Here is an 18217-nt window from a genome sequence, read left to right as displayed (position 1 = left end):
TCACAGAGATTATCAATATAATTTTTTATCGTGAATATTTTACAAAAATTATCTCGTAATAAATTATACTAATAGTTTCATAAATGCGTTTAAAAATTAATAAATGTAAAAAATCTTAACACCACTGCACAGTTATGTACCGAAATATGACTATATTCTAAAACATTAGAGCGAGAGGTTTAAAAGAATACTATTTTATGTAACAAAAATACTTTATGCAGTCATCAAATGTTTAAAATAACTATAAAGGATAATAAGGCTTCAAAATTATATAAATAGATTATCTACAACGTTTAAGGAGTGTCCAGGATCATGGTTTGAAAATACAATAAAAACTCAATTTTGACCTTCGACGAGCATGTCCCCCCTAATTGTTAACTAAAATGTTACTAAAATCAAATATCAATAATGATGGATAATAATATTATTCAAAGTAATATTATTACTTTGATAACAATATAAAACAGACAGTCTTATTTTAAAGCAATTTTATAAAATGTCATGGAACATCGTGTACAAGTCATTTATTTGAATTTAGAATAATGTACTTATGCATTTGAAATTCTGACAGGCTTCATGCTTATAGAAAAATGCTGATGCCATTTTTGCCTTTCCTTACCCAGAATACTAATATTTTGCACCACGTCTCCTGATATGGCACGTCTTATGTGCATACCTACTTGATTTATTTTGAAAACTATTCATGTCCACACAGCATACCCCATATCTCTGGGGAAATTTCTCTCAATGTCATCAGGGTACGGCCCTGCGCGCTGAAAGTGCAATATCCCTTTGGGAATTGAGTCACGTTTTAAGCTTTCACCGAGTGACAATTTCCGAGAGATTCGATTTTATTTTAACACTATTTTCCTACGTGGTATGAAAATGATTTTGCACAAGACATCATTGTTGTCGATTTTCTGTGAATTCAGCATCATCATTCATCACAATGCTCATTGTTGTGTTATTTGGAATATAGTTTTCGAAAAGTTTAAGCATAGTATTATAATGTAATGATTTATTTTCATTACGTATAATCGGATAATGCCTGCGGTGCGATTTTAAAATGATATTCATTGTCAAAGTTACTGTTATTCTGTATCTATTAATATCATTTACCGCTAAACGGTGATGTATGTCATGTAAATTTTCGTGGAAACTAAAAACAAGAATAAATTGAAAAGATAACAATGTACTTATATCTTTTACACATTGACATGTCATGCGGGAATGGGCAAATCAGGTTCAAGGAATGAAAATAATAGAGGGTCATTTTGACATTAGGTTCTAAATGTTTTTTTTTCGCCTGCGGTGCTGACAGCTGTCTTTCATATAAATGACGTCGGAATGCCAACAAAATATGAATACATTTTCATTAGAATAAAATAAAAAGTAAATTGTAACTTTGGAAAATTACTCTGTTCATCCAAATCGCTTCGGATGTTGGTATATTCCACCTACATGAGTATAATAATTAGTATAGTTGGATGTTGTTTGGGGATTGGTTGCGGGAATGGGCAAATCAGGTTCAAGGAATGAAAATAATAGAGGGTCATTTTGACATTAGGTTCTGTAGAAATGTTTTTTTTTCGCCTGCGGTGCTGGCAGCTGTCTTTCATATAAATGACGTCGGAATGCCAACAAAATATGAATACATTTTCATTAGAATAAAATAAAAAGTAAATTGTAACTTTGGAAAATTACTCTGTTCATCCAAATCGCTTCGGATGTTGGTATATTCCACCTACATGAGTATAATAATTAGTATAGTTGGATGTTGTTTTATAGATTCTTAAAATAGAGTTTGCTTAGCTCATTCGGCGTGATTCCATTAACTTTATATTTTTTCCCCTCTTTATGTTGTGAACGTCTTGAATTTATAATTTGTAAAGTACACTATGTGTAAATACGTGTTCATTTATTTGTAGATAAATGTGTCCTGGTCTGTATAGGCATTGTGATGACTACATACATGTGTTTTTAGGTATATTAGCATATTGTGTGCTTATCGTGGGGAATCTGAATTCGCAAGCCACGTGCGTCTACCAACCTAACCACGCCTTTGCTATTTATTAATTGTTGTGAAACGGAAATCCTGTAAGCCTACGTATAATAATTTATAAGTAAGTCTATCCTCTCTAGATTCAATTCATTAAAGGCAATGCCCCCCTGTTGTATATCGTATGTTCCTTTGTACATCTGTCGCGTGGGAGTAACTCATTGAAGTACGCCGTAGGATACTGTTGAATTTTACGAGAAATTTCGTTTGTAGTCAAATATTGTCAAACGTAGGCCCACGTCTTTGGAATTTTGATGTTTATATAGATAATTCCTGTAAGCGTAAGCCATCATTCCTGACAGTAGTTAGAATGATATTCGAAATTTAAACAAACAAAAAACAAAAGAACGTCTATTAATTGTCAAAAGATGTTTTTGACAATTGAAATTTGAAAACGTAGAATGTAGGAAAATCACACAATATTCATGCTTTTTATAATAATCACGGTAGTTGGTTCAGTTAGAATTTGAATCGAAGCTCTTCTGCAAGCATTTATAGCAATTACTATCAATTAGCTATGGTGACAGACCAGTAATTTCCTACAGACCTTATTGAAATATTTTCAAAATTTTGAACAGGTTTTACATACCTGAATGTACCTACATACAATCATGTTGTTATCACGTTATGCATTTGGATAATTTATGACCCTACCACGTGACTAAACGATATTTTAATACAATGTCAGTTTCATTTTACAATCTTTTCGTCATATATTTGATTTCACCTCATATCGGCGATGACTTTTGCTAACTGCCATTTGTCATATTTTCTTGTTATATAGTTGAAAGTTTGACAGGAGTAATCTCGTTTATTACTAGAAATTGTGGATCAGTAGTTATTATTAAGTACGTCATTATTACTATATTTGTCTTGATTTATGTATCTGTATATTTATAAGATAACACATATTTAAATGTGTAGGAGAGAGCGAGACTGGGAGAAGAGATTAAAAGGGATAAGGTGCGATAAAACATACACGTCAACGCTAATTCTAAATTTGAAAAATAAACTGACACGAAACAAAAAGCACCATTTATTTTATTCGGGTCGTGAAAGAAAACAAATTATAAGATACTCTCATAATAGTTTGACAGATACCAGTCTGCATATCGAGCATATTATAGAAAGCATTAAACGACAAATATGTCATTGAAACGAGATTACAATGAATTTGTGACAGATTGATGAAAATGTATAAAGAAGTACTGTGTCAGAGAGGAAACATGACTTTTAAAATTAAGTACTTATCTCTGAAAATGTCAATTTCTTGATGAATATACTCGATTCAAATTTACGAGATTTCGGAGTGAATACTTAGACGTGAAAGTGTTATAGAAACAACAATATGTTGACAGATGACGCTGCCACCTAGTAACATAAACCGTCTTGTAAACTATGTCAAATAATAGTTAGTGGTAGTTACTTATTATTTTCTTGTACCAATTTAAAATGTAACAGGCCACGTCGTTATAAAAGAATATCTTAAATGAATTAGACAGATACGTCTACACTTCGTTCTGTTTCATGATTTTTTCATCATTATCCATAATGGACTTTATTCAAGCGTAATGAAGCATCAAATTCAATCAAAAATCTTTTGTTGGCCACTCCAACCGAGTGAGAAATCTTTCCGCCTAGCTATCGGATGATCCCGGATAATTTCCCATTTTTACACAGCATATTATTATTCTGAGAATCATGGCTGAATGTTGGTACAATTAATTGTTTAATAATTAATCCATGTGTGACAACTGAAAGATAAATACGTGTAGTAGTTTTCCTAATTTAAATATTATAGGTAGTTTAAAAATAGTATAATAATGTTGCCAACATGTAAAGCGATTAAAGAGATGTTTTTAATGGTCATCTATCTATCTATATATATTTTATTTATAATAAATTTAATATGCAGTATTATTGGCGCCCCAAGAGGTTTTACTCTCTTTTATTATAGATTCTTTTTCGTTTAATAATAATAAAATATAATCTTTTAGTTAGACTAGGGGAGAGATCGTGGTAAGTGAACATCTGCCGTTTGCACAACTTATTCTACATAGGGGAGAGAGATTGCTTTTAAAAATAACCATAGACAGTAACTTGCTTTCGTAAAAGGGAGGTGATATTCATATGAGTAGTACCGCAAAGGTCGTCAACCTTGCATTAAATAGGTAAATAATGTTTTTATTAATAAATTATAATTAATTTTCATCACGCATGATGGAATTGAAAAACAAATCATACCGTGAAGCTATTTATATATTGCTGCTTTATCGTTATATTGGCAACATACATTTATAATATTATTTTTAGTTAACAGCGTAAGCGTAATGTATAAAAATAAGTTGATAAAAAAAATACTTTATGACTGAACAAAAAGACATTCGGATATATAGGTACCTAAAAATATTTCAGCTCTGATTATAAAAATCATAAACTTTTCTAGAGATTTTCATCAGGGAACCCTGCTGCTAGCAATACGTTACGTGTTTTATTGTTTGAATTAACAAAAAAACTGGTACCTACAGCTGATCAATACTAACATTATAATCTGGGTCTCTTAAAATCTTTCCGTCATTTTATTTTATATAAGTGGTTACCCACATGACTATATTGTAGTAGCGAAGGGTGGAAGCAGGCTGTTAAGATCCGCCATAAACAGTGCACATTAAACTTTGTTAGTCATACGTATCTGTTTTTATTGAACTTAAAATTTATAGAGGTGTTGGTTAGTTTTTAAAAACCAATTAAACCCTCTCTAAACCAAACGAGAATAGTTTTAGTGTACTTTGGAATACATGACAAAACTGTGCACACTTTTTCATATATATCTACTTATTTGTTTTCGTTGGATTAAAAATACATATTAGATACACAATAATATTGTTGGCTTTTTAAAATTCATTAAGCCCTGCCTAAACTAAACTATAATAGATAAAACATATTATTCTATTTATAAAATATCCAAAGTTATGTATGATTGAATTGCATAATTTTAGATATTTTATAGATATACGAGTATTTTTTGACTATTATTTATTATGGCTTGGTTTCGCCTGGTTTAATTGAATTTCAAAAACTAACCAACAACTTCTGTAAATTGTAGTCTACCTCAATGAAAATAATTACGTATGAAGTTTATTGTGCACTATTTATGGCGGATCTTGACAGCCAACTCCACCCTTCGCCACTGCTGTATTGTTGATTATTTTTATATTGATTCTTCGTGATGTTGAATTTAAAGTAGTACGATATTTTACTTCCGTGCCAAAAATCATTGAATCATTGACACCTTTTATCTTGTAACGCCTACGTATGCCAGCTGCATTAAATTTGGTTGGCGAACTCTGCAGAGGAAATTATAGGGCGGAATGAAAATCCCTTTGTATAGAAAAGATTCGTGCCGGCACGGTGTTTTTATATGGCAAATTTATAGACCCATATGATATAGAAAGTTACATGGGTATTTTAGATAACTATTTATAAACGTATACTTAGTACCTACCTAAATATAGCACACATTTGCTAGAAATAAAGAGAAAATAATGTTGGCTAATGGCATGGATGGATAATATCAAAGTTATCTGAAACAATTCAATAAAAGGTAATTTTAGTAAATAGGTATAAAATGAACATTTCTACTTCGTGCTGACGCGCCGTGTCCAGAAATTTGTACGTATGCAGTTCACCGTATCACACTTCACCGTAAAATTTAGTATCGGAAATATATGGCCGTATATTTAAAGACCGTCCAACCTCTTTGGGTCATATAGTACTGACATAAAATTCATGTTTAAATAAAAAACGGTTCTTGTCGGTTTACACTTTACAGAAAGCCAGCAGCAAACAATTTTTGAAAATAGCCGATATACTGTATTATTTGTTAGGTTAGGTTAGGTTTCATTCTTAAATTCATGAATTTTGCCAAAATCGGCAATGAAAATTGAATTAATGTTCATATTGAATCTAATAAAATTGGAGACCGTATAGTATACATGTAACCCTGACGCATACGTTATGACAAGGAAGTTACAGATCGGGTGGTCATTTCAGGGATGGTTTGGACGTGGGGACTTGTGGAGGTGCAATCCGGCAGGGCAACTTGTACACGGGGAAGAGTGGCGCGAGTTGTGTACTTCACATTACCTGTGTACCTACAACTTGATCTGCCGGATTGATGCGCGTGCGGTACGGCACCTTCGCATGTTACCTGCGTAAAATTCCCATGTTCAAACGGTCCCTTAAATGTACACCTGTCCAGTGAATTGTGGTATCGTTTAGTGGTTATTGCGTGCGCGCGGCTTTTGACAATTGATGTCGCAGTATAAACAATGCTTATTATTTCCTCTCCGTAAGTTAAATAATCCTCTTCCACAATGCATGTTAGGTTTCGCCAAATCTTATAACTTTACATTGAACACAATTTGTTCACTTCAACTCTTTGTTTTTCATATTTTAACTAAAGGCAAAGAACCATCTGTGACTGATGCATTAAAATGTTTTTTTTTGTGCTCCTTGTTATCTGTCAGCGACACCTGGCCTATGCCCTGCACAAAGAAATTAATGCATTTAAATAAAATTGCCGTACCTGGTTTCGGTAACCACCTGTCATTTTAGTCAAGCCAAACCCCAGTCCCCTCTTCTGATTCATTACCACGTATGTAATAAAATATTTTGTGTAAGTACCTAATCTATATTATCTAATGGTAAACTTTTATTGTATTTATCACACTGTAGAGCTGTATATTAACATGATATTAACAACATATTTACATTAACGAGGAATAGTTGTCAGCCAATCGCGTAACTTGTTGGGTTATTGATATTATCAGAAACATTGAAGCTGCAATGTGACATTTGAACTTGTGGCTCTAGTCTTTGTAAGCGGACGCTCTTCCATTGTTCCACAGCTTTATTGATTAATGGTTATAGTTGTGCTACAAAATGGTTACTGATTTGGTGGTTATTATGATAGTATGCAAACTATATTGGGTTTGCGCTCCATTTACCATCATGCTAAAATGCGTAATCTTAATTATTGGGCATTTAAACCAGGGCTATGAACCGTTATTTTCTTTTCGTTTCTGTTCAAGTAAAAAAAATATATCGGTTCGGTTCCGGTTTTTGTTCCGAAAAAAAATACGGTTTTTCCGGTTTTTGGTTCAGTTCAGAGTGATTAATTTTTAATGAGTAAGAACGCGTGTTTGAACATGTACTGAACCGAAAAAAACGTTTTTTTCCGGTTCGGTTCCGGTTTTCGTTCCGACAAAAATAACGGTTTTTCCGGTTTTCGGTTCAGTTCCGGTTCCAAGCCCTGATTTAAATATAAGCATTATAGAATTCGTCATTTCAGGAAATAGGTACATATGTGGTTTGAGATAAACTAAATTAAATACATACCTAAATATATTAAATTAGTATTATGCTTTTGTGTAGGTATTTAATAAATTTTATATCAACATTGTAATATTAAATCGAGAAAATAATCCTTTTTACTGCCATATTAAAAAAAGTAAACATTAAAATGGAGGATAACCATAGTGTTTTAATTAATTATAGTTTGGTTAGTACCTCTTATACATAGTATTATATTTTCTTTTCCTATTATTAACTAGGGCCTTAGGCACTTAATTTTTTTACATTATAATCTATATTATAGAATATAGATTATAGGTTAATGGAAAAAAATACTAATATATATGTTTGTGATGCAATACGAAACAAATATATTGTGTATTCAATAAAGAATGCTATATTCTTAAATCCTGTGTATTTATGAGTTTAATTAAAGAATATTTTCTTTCGTTTTGTTTCAGGCCGCGCATCATGCGTGGGCGGTGGTCTGTCTGGATCTCCTAGTTCTGGAGGATCAGGAAACTTCCTTCCACCACTGACGTTCCACTCCTCACACGGAGATAACGTCCGGCTGTCCAGGGACTGCTCCATCGCCAGGAGGGTTGAGAGCTTCTGCAAGGGCATCGCTTTCAGCGCCAGGCCTGTGGCTGTCAATGAAAAGGTTGGTAATTTTTTTTTATTGTATATCTTTGAATCTGAGGCTTTTATTATCTAAGCTTCTGCTTCTGTGACTTTGTAGTTCAATGCATAAGGCAAAGGCTTCTCATCCTGGAACTCCGGGTTCAATTCGCACACAGTTAGGTCACATTCGTGATTTTCTAAAGCCTGGATATTACATGGAAGGATACAGTACCTACTGACAATGCCTCTTGTAGTATAATATTATAATATCAAGTCTATAGTAGAATATTTCGGTTTTCAATGGGTTATGTTTTTAATGTATATTTTTTAAACCGTATCCGCTGTTTCTATAGGCTTTAATGGTTTCCGAATAACGTGTTGATAAGACGGATAAGATAATATGAAACACGTGTGTGTACATTTGTACAACACCACGATTGCAATACAACTGATATTATTGTGTTATGTATGTATGTTATGTTTATGTATCCTAGGTATACATATTTCGACATATAATTTAGCAAATAATTCTTTTTGTGACATGTGGCCCTTACAAGGAGCCTAGTCTAAAGCCACGTTCGCACATTCCGATTATTGTTTTTCAACACTGTTGATGGCGTGAAGTGAGGTTAACATTATCTTGTCTCACTACTCCAAAACTTTTTGGATGAAGACATCTATTTCGTTTAGAAACTAAAAAAAAGGCATTCGGTGACACCAGCCAACTGATCGTATTCAAATATATTCAAATATTCGAAATAAATGGTTTCCATGCGCCGGCGATGCATTGATGACTCGAATGATAATTCATAGTTGAATCGAAAGTAGAAAGGACCTCAAAAGTTGATCAATTGTGTTGAAATGGGGTTCCCACTTAATTTAGTTTCAACTGTCATTTGACATAGTTGAATGCCAAAAATCGATACGTGACAACACGGCATATGGCCAGGCCACCATGTATTCATTATCAATTCTTATACAACGAAGTGGACTTATGCGTTACTTGGAATGGGAGTGCATCTAAGTAACATTGCATAAGTATGACTATACATATGGGCCGTGAGATATCCTTTAGTCAGGTTCAAATGTTTTTACATCAAAAGGTTAAGAATTACTGGTCAAATGGGTTATACAGTATAATGAAAGATAACAAATTAATATTTTTTAATTATGCCTTATTAAAGTGTTGTTATTCTCTTCCAGGTGTGCGTGCGATTCACGGAGATGTCCACAAACTGGAGTGGGGTGTTGCGCTTTGGTTTCACAGCACATGATCCTTCCACGCTAGCAGGGGGCCTCCCTAAGTACGCCTGTCCGGACCTCACCAACAAACCCGGCCACTGGGCAAAAGCTCTGGCGGAGAGACTCTGCGAAAGGAGCTCTTTGCTCCAATACCATGTCACTCCTGGAGGAGATGTCCATTTCAGTGTGGATGGAGACGATAAAGGATTGTTCTTTTGCGGGGTGAGTGGCAATATATAATATTCTCTTCTTCAGTGGATAAAAACACCTTGCATTAGTGTTTTAAGAAAATAACCATCATTATTTATATGAACAACGGGAATTTGTTTTAGTTTGTCGAACAGAATTAGCACCAAGAAACTGTTGCAGACTACAAAAATGAGAGGTGGTCAATAATAACAATGTTAATTTGAAAGAAAAACTAATATATTATTTTTATTATATACTTCATACAACTTAACATTAATCCTGTAATAATTAAACAAACATACATAGGGTAACATAAAAACTGGATGAGGGTCGGACTTAGCCCATGGGCTATGGGATGAATATGACTGATATAAGCTAATAAAGCAGCAGTATGAGCAGACTTGTCATTTGCATTTGATTAATGAATAATTTCTTCAGTATTGTCAGCGCAGAAGATTTAAATTTTCTATAGTTATCATTTCAATAATGCTTTAAACGTAACGGTTCAATTCGTTCTTTATTGTTCCAAACTTTCAAACTACCTTGGTACCCAATAGTGAAAATACTAATTTAATTTATTTTAATTTTAATAGGTTGATACAAAAGGGCCGCTATGGGCTTTGCTGGACATCTATGGAAACTGCACAGGCGTCCAATTTGTCGATTCGCGAGCCCACCTCAACAACTCCACTCGTCTCTCACAGCAGCAGCAAGCGCACCACCACTCGGAGCATTCCTCTGCTGCGGAAGACCACATCACCACTGAGCAGCAAGACCTGGACAACATGGTGGAGCGAAACCTCGTCCCCGCTATGAGGTCCGCCTCCATCACCAGCACGGGTAGCGGAACAGATCCCACCGGATGGAGACCGGCACCCTTCCACAGAATGTGCGGGAGACACATCCGATTGGGCCCCGAACCCGGGTTCGCGTCTAGATTGTCTTCTGAATTCTGCCAGGGATATGTGTTCACGGCTAGGCCACTGGCTCCTGGAGAAAGGTTGCTGGTTAGAGTGTTAGAAACTGAATCCGTGTATGCTGGTGCTTTGGCTCTAGGATTGACGTCGTGTGATCCAGGACAGTTAACTCCCAGTGATCTCCCTGACGATTCCGATGGACTGTTGGATCGGCCCGAGTACTGGGTTGTCAGCAAGGATGTTGCCGGTTCTCTAGGAGTCGGCGAGGAATTGGTGCTTAGTGTTTCTGGTGAGTCAAACATACCCCCTTTGACCTATTTCTGATGATTGATGGGTAGCAATGTTCCATCATTTTTAAACTGTGCAATTCTTAAGCCCTCACCTAAATAAAATATGTTGACTCCTAATGTTATCCAGTATAAACCCTTATCAGTAAAATTATAGGTATGAATGACCAAAAGGCTTTCGTGTATACCATCTCAATTCAGATTTGTTTCATGTCTTGTCACAAGAACTTTTTACAGTGTACATCCACCAGAGTTTTGGTGCACAAATGCAACCTTCAAACAAATAATTACAAGATAAAAAGAACTTTTTCTCTTTTTTTTTCTGTTGAATCATATAAACTTGACAATTCTATGTATTAATAAATACTTTTTTTTGTACTTGATAGAAATACTGAATAAATATAGAATACTGAAATGTCATTTTGTCATTTCATATTGATATCCATAGTAACGCACATATATTAATAATTTAGTTGCTAGGATCCTCTTAGCAACCAATAATAGTGTTTTACTTTATACGATTTTTTTCCGAAATAACTTTCCATACAAAACAGAATTTACTAAAAATGAATTCAATTCTGCTTAATGATGGCTAAAAGTATTAAAAGAATGCATTGGCATCGTGTTCTGATATATTCTAAAAGTTTCGAATGTCTAGTTAGTCGGGAAGTTAGTTAAGAATCTTCAATCGTCCAATACAAATCTTGGACAAACAAGAAAAAAATTGTACTGGACAAACAAGAATACGAGCTAATAAAAACGTGATAAAAAATCAAATAATTAGTAAGATGAAATTCAAGTAATGGATGCGTTTTCTACAATATATACACTCAAAACCTTACTAATATTTGAATTTATTGCCCATTGTAATATCGTGAGGCATAGAAAAGGGTAATTTTGAATTTGACGGGAAAGTCAACGTTCAGAGCTATTTGAATCATGCACACAACAGTATACTTAGACGAATATATATGGGTTTTTTTTTAAATCTGAGTAGTTTGAAAATATCTTTACCTAATTTTTTTTACAAAAAAAGAATAAGTGTATTATTGCATGCCCACTATTGTCAGGCCGCGTCACGAAACCGAATCTAGTGTGTATGAGTGCTAGTTATTGCCGATACTTCGAATGGAATAATATGGTAGATTCTTTGCAGAAAATGATGAATATTTCGTATTGAAAAAATTGGTAATACATTAATTAATATGAATGGAATATGCAATCGAAAAAAAATTTGCATACCGCATTGTATTCGAAGTTAAGCAATAACTAGCGCTACCATCAGAACTCCCAATTTCATGCCGTAGCCTGATTATAGACGACTTTGGTAATAATACCAATATGGTGAAAGTAATTAGTTGAACAATATTGTATAATAATATTGTTTTGTGACAAAAAATTGAATTTTGAAAAGAATGTATTGGTAAATGTCATTTTACACGAGTTGTATAATATAATTCAAATGCAGAAGTTAAATTATTATAAAAATCAGGGGTCTTTAAATAAGATATAATAATTCAATATTTTCCAGGAAATGGTGAAGTGAAAGTGTCGCTAAATGGTGCCACACCAGTGACGGTGATGTACGTGGACCACAGTCTCCGATTATGGGCCTTTCTGGATGTGTATGGTGGCACTCGTAAGGTTCAAGTGCTGAGCAGGCCCCCGCCGGCTGTTTTAGTCGTGGCTCTGCCGCCAGCGCATAACGCCGCCAATCAATTGCTCGCCAACGCTCAAGCTGCAACATTAATGCAGGTAAATGACACTGATTATTGAAGTTAAACTTCTTGTTATATTTTATTTTTTCACACTAAAATAAACGCACTCGATTGGATTCAAACCACTGATTGTTCGGTTATCACAAGTTTTGTTTGTTTTTTCTATTAATATTTTTAGCCCCTGGTATATGTTAATTTCCAAAAATCTTTTATCAAATTTTATGGCTAGTGAGAGAGTAGATGAGAAATGTGGGATAAGTGTCACTGTTATTATTTAAGTCAGTATCATAATTTGCATCATGCGATTTCATATGGGTAATGTGTGAGGCCACTCAGCGGTTTTCGTTTATCTTGCATTTTACGGGTTGACCATCATTAAGTCATAAGCTAAATCCGGTTCCAAAGCCTTTGTCTATGACTTTCGCATTTTTCTCTTGACATGTTCTGTTGTCATATTCATTATTTTACTCACGGTGGTGTACATGCAGATTGTCTGTCTGAAGCTTTGTGTTGCTGGTTAAAATCCAGTTTTTGGCAAGTTCATGCAGTGGGTTGAGCGAATGATTAACAACAGTCATCAGCTACTGATGATGTTTGTTATTCCCAGATTCTGCCATTTTGAAATTATCACAAAAACTATCACATTTAGGACTTTTTCTTTTTACAAATGTATTAGTAAACAGTAAACAATTAGGAAAAGCGAATAGTAAAATACAATGACATTAACGGCCTTGCACCAGAGCCTTCGCTACCGGGGTTTGTTAAATATGTCACAGGTAGGAGTATATTATTTTTATTTTTAAGTTAATATGAAGTTGAAAAAATCATGTTTTGCCATGAATATATTCAATAGTTTGTATAAAATAACACCAGCGCTTCTATAGAAAGAAAATGGCTCTGAATTAATAACATCTCTTGTACTAAATCAAGTGTGTCAAATATAGTGATTCATATTTCACTGTGCTACATCTTTATTTTTTGTAAAAAACAGGTCCATTATATTATTAACACACTTTTTAATTAAAATTTGTTACAATATTAGAGTTCGGCCCTGGAAATAAGACTTGAAAACTCCGGTCTCTAATCACCACTTAAATGCTTAATCTTGATAGTTAGTGTTATTATCCTAGTCCTAATTACAAAATAATGATCATATTATTTATTAAAACTGTTGTAATGCCACATTTTAGCATTATGAAGTTTCTTATGAGTTTTTTTTTTCTTTTTAGTCGGCGCGCTCTTTGCACAGCTCTTCTACTTCATCATCGTCATCCACCACCTCCCTGCCGGTGCACGTGAGCGGGATTCCTGTTTCACTGCCGCCCCAAGTCGTCCAGCAGCGTTCATCGGTTCCACACCAAAACGGTCTCAATCACCACCAGAGTAACGTCATCGTCGCCGGAAATCACCAAGTCATCCCGAGAACCGCCTCCGCCGGATTACTGCACCATCAGAACTCGCAGAACCATTCAGCCATTTCGAACAACGCTCAAAACTGTCAATTGTCAGCCAGCAGCATCAGTGTTCAGAATAATCAAAATAATGCTTCAAACCAACAAATAGTGTCGCACGCCGCTCAACCGAGTCAGATCCAGCCGTCCCACTTATCCGGCATCTTGACTCACTATACTTACCCGCAAAGCAACTTCACGGCGGCAGGAGAGTGCACTATCTGCTACGAGCAGCAGATCGACTGCGTGTTGTACACGTGCGGTCACATGTGCATGTGCTACGGTTGCGCCGTGCAGCAGTGGAGAGGGAAGGGCGGGGGCCAGTGCCCCATGTGCAGAGCTTCTATCCGAGATGTCATCCGAACGTATAAATCATGATCAGAGTTGTTTCAACGGGATCAGAGTTTTCCCAATTTATTGCACTTGTCCACAATAGTGTGACAGATTGTATTTGAAGAATCTTGACTTATTCACCATGTGATTTTATGTAGCAGTATGAAACACTGGCTATGAAATGTTTCGAACGTGAGAAATAATAAATCTTATGAAGAATTGCAAGATGGTTGAGGATTGTTATACAGTACATTTACCGTGATTCAATCAAATGTTAAATAGCTCTCATTTGAAACTCCATTTGTGTCAAAAATACACCTTTGTTTTCAATAGCTTGAAATAATAAACTAATCCTGTTATAATAATCATTTTAATTAATTTAAACAGATAAATCATTTGTTTTAAATTTAAAGCAGGTTAAAAACTTATTTACTTATTAACGATTGAAGATTTAATTTAACTTGATTTGTTTGCTGTGATTCTCTTACATTGTGGGAAGATGGGAGATGTCTGCTATTTATGCTTTACAGTGATAAACTAATTCAATTTCTGTGACAGCTGTGCAAATTAATAATTCAAGTGACTGCTGAAATGTGATTTGACTTGTTTTACGATCTGACAATTAATAAAATATTTATTGTGTAAAGTTTTGTAGTTAGAAATTTAATTGATTTATAAAAATATTTTTTAAACCATGTCCATTTTATTGTGTTGATATTTAAATTGGACAAATATTTAACCTTTTGCACTCCTACAATTTTTAGGTTGGCATTACATGCATCTCAAAGCAATTTTCTATAGGTGTGACACATTCAAAATTGAATAAAAAATTTGAACACCATCAAAAAAAGATATTAGATTCATTCATATTATACAGTTATTCTTGCATTTGCTTTCTCTATATAATTACTTCGACTTTTTCATCATTATCACTTCGGATAATTCGTAATATTCTTCTTAGTGGGAATTGCGTCACTCACTATCATTGGCATGAAAAAGTTCTTTATCAATGTTTGTATCATTTTGATAAGCACTGTCTTCATAAATGCGAAAAGAAAATCCATCATCACACGTTATTTTAACGGCTTCATTTAGTCGATATTTTTATTTTTCGGTTAAAAAAAAGTAAATCTCGCAAAGAAACAGGAGCTCAACACTCTTATACAATGTTTCAAACTAATATAAACAAAAACACAAAGAACCGATCTGTGAAAATATGTGGTTTTGGTTGTAAATCATTTACAAAATGTACAAATAATTTCATTTTAATATGCAGTTGAGAACTACTGAAAATGCAAGTGATAGAAACCAATCCCACCAATTTTAGAATTTTTATCCAATAAACACAGCTGAAGTTGTTTTGACTAATTACTAATTATTATGAATTGGTGCTGTTATTAATTATTATCATTGTTTATAAAGACATTAAAAAAATAAAAGACAACAGATAATATTATAAATCACACCCAATTAATTTGCCACCACTTTGGCAGCATTCAAGTAATACGGTAAATATCTAATGCTGCGGTATTCGAGTGGAAAGGGTTAATTATAATTAAATTTAAGGTGGAGTGTAATAGGTATTTGAGACATCAATTTAGTGATTGAAATACGGCACAATTGTGCAATTGAATATTATAGTTTACTGAAAATTTACTATATAACTAGCAAAAGTAATGTAATAGATTTCTTGATTTTCACCGGGTGTTCTTCTTTCTTTCCTCAACGTTTTGGCCTCCGCAACGAGCCCGAAACGTCGAAGAAAGAAAGAATATATTACGATAACAAACAACAGTGAAAGTCTCAAATATTATACAAGTAATATAGTATTTTATACAACAATGATTATAGTCTACTGCAGTAGTTAGTACCAGATACCAGCTATTGATATTTTTTCTTTTACTATGACATCTTTATTACCTATTACACTCTCATTTAATTCTTTTTTGTGTGTGGTATAGTTTGTATGAAAAATATTGTACCGTTTTTATCTACACAATTGTCACAATGTAGAATTTACAGGTAAAATCCTTTATCACAACAGCAATAAATTAACTAATATGTACTGCCTATCGGTGACAACTATTTGTAGGAATCCTTCATAACTCAATTACGCTCCAGGTTCAGTGACGAGCGCAATGTCATGTTCCGGATCTCTTGCAGCGGTGCATCAGATTGAGGGATTTATAACGAATTTATAGATTTATACGAAGAAAAAATATGGATTATACTTTTCATAGTGAAGAAGTATTCAATAATAGTTGTCCCTGCCGTGTAATTACCTAATAATTTATGATTGATTACATGATATTCCTGAATAGCCAAATAGTCGTAGACTGCCATGAAGTGATAATGTTTTGATTTCCGTGATTGTATACCTGAGATAAATAAAGCACCTAGTGTCAAAACGTGAAATAGGGTTTCAATAAAAGATGTTGAATATAATGGATTGAATTTTTTGTGGATATCCTATAAAAATCGCCATTGGCAATTCCAGTTGGATGTCAGTGCCATTTTTATATGAAGAAAGAAACAACAAATAAGGAAACGTTTGAAAATTAGCGACCCTTCTTCACTTAGGACTCTCAACTGCAGGGATTTTTTTTTTGACACTTAAAAATACCATGTATATATATCTGAATTTGTAGTGTTTTTTGTACTTCGATCTTTATTTATTTCAGGTATTTCAACTCAGTAGTAAATAATACAAAACAGATTGGATGTATTTTAAATACACATTAAGTATAATGCACATAAATTAATTTATCAGCTGGCAATTCTAAAAAAACTGTTATTTGTGGGCATATACAATATATGTTTCGCTGTAAGTTGTCCTAGTATTCGAAAGAAAATAATACTCGATACCAAAACCCCATTATTCCATAAAATGTTGATGTATGTATTGTCTTAAAAAAATCTTCACTGTACATAGTAGATACTATTATTATCGTAAGCATTAATCATTAATAATATTGCAATATATTTAAATAATAAATTAATTGTACAAATGCCGTAGAGCTGACTCGAATCCCCTTGACTCGAGGAGCAAATAAAACTTGAAGAGCTTTATAGAAACGTAGCGTTCTTTTTTAAATAAGACATAATGCAGCGGCATGAATTCATTACCCACGATAATGTACTATAAACAAGAAAATATAATAATAAATCGACAATTGTTAATCTTCCAATAATACCAACACGTTTATTTGATACATTACCAATATTTTTATAGACCTGTCCTTGTTTACAGCACAGATTAGATTTTATAGGATTTTTTTAATACAATGATCAAAGGAAATAAAAGGCAAAGCTACATAATTAATTACATTGAATCCTCAACTAGACTGATTGAAAGATTAAAGTTGTACACACTGTGATGTCAGATATAAGACTCATTGTAGTGTAAAAGACAACACGGAGGTTTTTTAGTTCTCTAGATGGCCACTATGTTGTCTCAAAGCTGTTATATTTTGGTCATTTCTATAGTTTGTTTTTCACTAAAAAACATTTAGTTGGATTCTCAGCTATTCTTATTATCTTTATAAGTGTGGTAAATTATTTAACATCCGATTACTGTGTAAACTCAAAAATGATCGGCCATTATTGGAATCTAGATTAATCAAATCTTTGGTACAGTAAGCACCACCTTCTCTTATTTTCTTTAATTGTTGACAGACACCATTTTGAATATATTGTTATTACAGGAGGAATTTTGATTTTTATATTTTTACAGACATTTCATTGTAAAAAATTGTGTCCAGATCTGAAAAAAATCTTAAGATTGTGCGGCTTGTAATTTTTAATAGAATTATAATAATTAATAGAATATAGTAAATTTTTGTTAATATAATTATGTATTATATTAATTATTTTGTAAATACTTTCAAGTCAAATAATTGTTTCGACCAAAAAAAAAATCAAATTCTTTCAATTAATATATATATTATTATTGTTAATATCTCATGTAACAGTGATTGTGTTTATTATTATTAATTATTGTGCTTATCAAAAAATGATCAAATAATAGAGGGTGCAGAATTGTATG

At 33.4% G+C, this 18217-nt stretch overlaps 1 protein-coding gene across 1 annotated transcript in view; it reads left to right on the top strand.

Annotated features, from left to right (window-relative positions):
- The window catches only part of neur (E3 ubiquitin-protein ligase neur), a 56589-nt gene extending 41234 nt beyond the window's left edge, over positions 1–15355 (top strand). The window contains exons 2-6 of the mRNA XM_085954023.1: positions 7876–8075; positions 9239–9499; positions 10060–10672; positions 12202–12425; positions 13618–15355. Of these exons, the coding sequence (XP_085810149.1) occupies positions 7876–8075; positions 9239–9499; positions 10060–10672; positions 12202–12425; positions 13618–14217 (1898 nt within the window). The 3' untranslated portion in view covers positions 14218–15355. The remainder of the gene's footprint in view (positions 1–7875; positions 8076–9238; positions 9500–10059; positions 10673–12201; positions 12426–13617) is intronic.
- The last annotated feature ends 2862 nt before the right edge of the window (positions 15356–18217 follow it).

Source organism: Rhyacophila brunnea, unplaced genomic scaffold, assembly GCF_057557595.1.
Source record: "Rhyacophila brunnea isolate RB1 unplaced genomic scaffold, BYU_Rbru_1.0 scaffold_4, whole genome shotgun sequence".
Lineage (NCBI taxonomy): Eukaryota > Metazoa > Arthropoda > Insecta > Trichoptera > Rhyacophilidae > Rhyacophila > Rhyacophila brunnea.
This window is presented reverse-complemented; position numbering and strand designations above follow the sequence as displayed.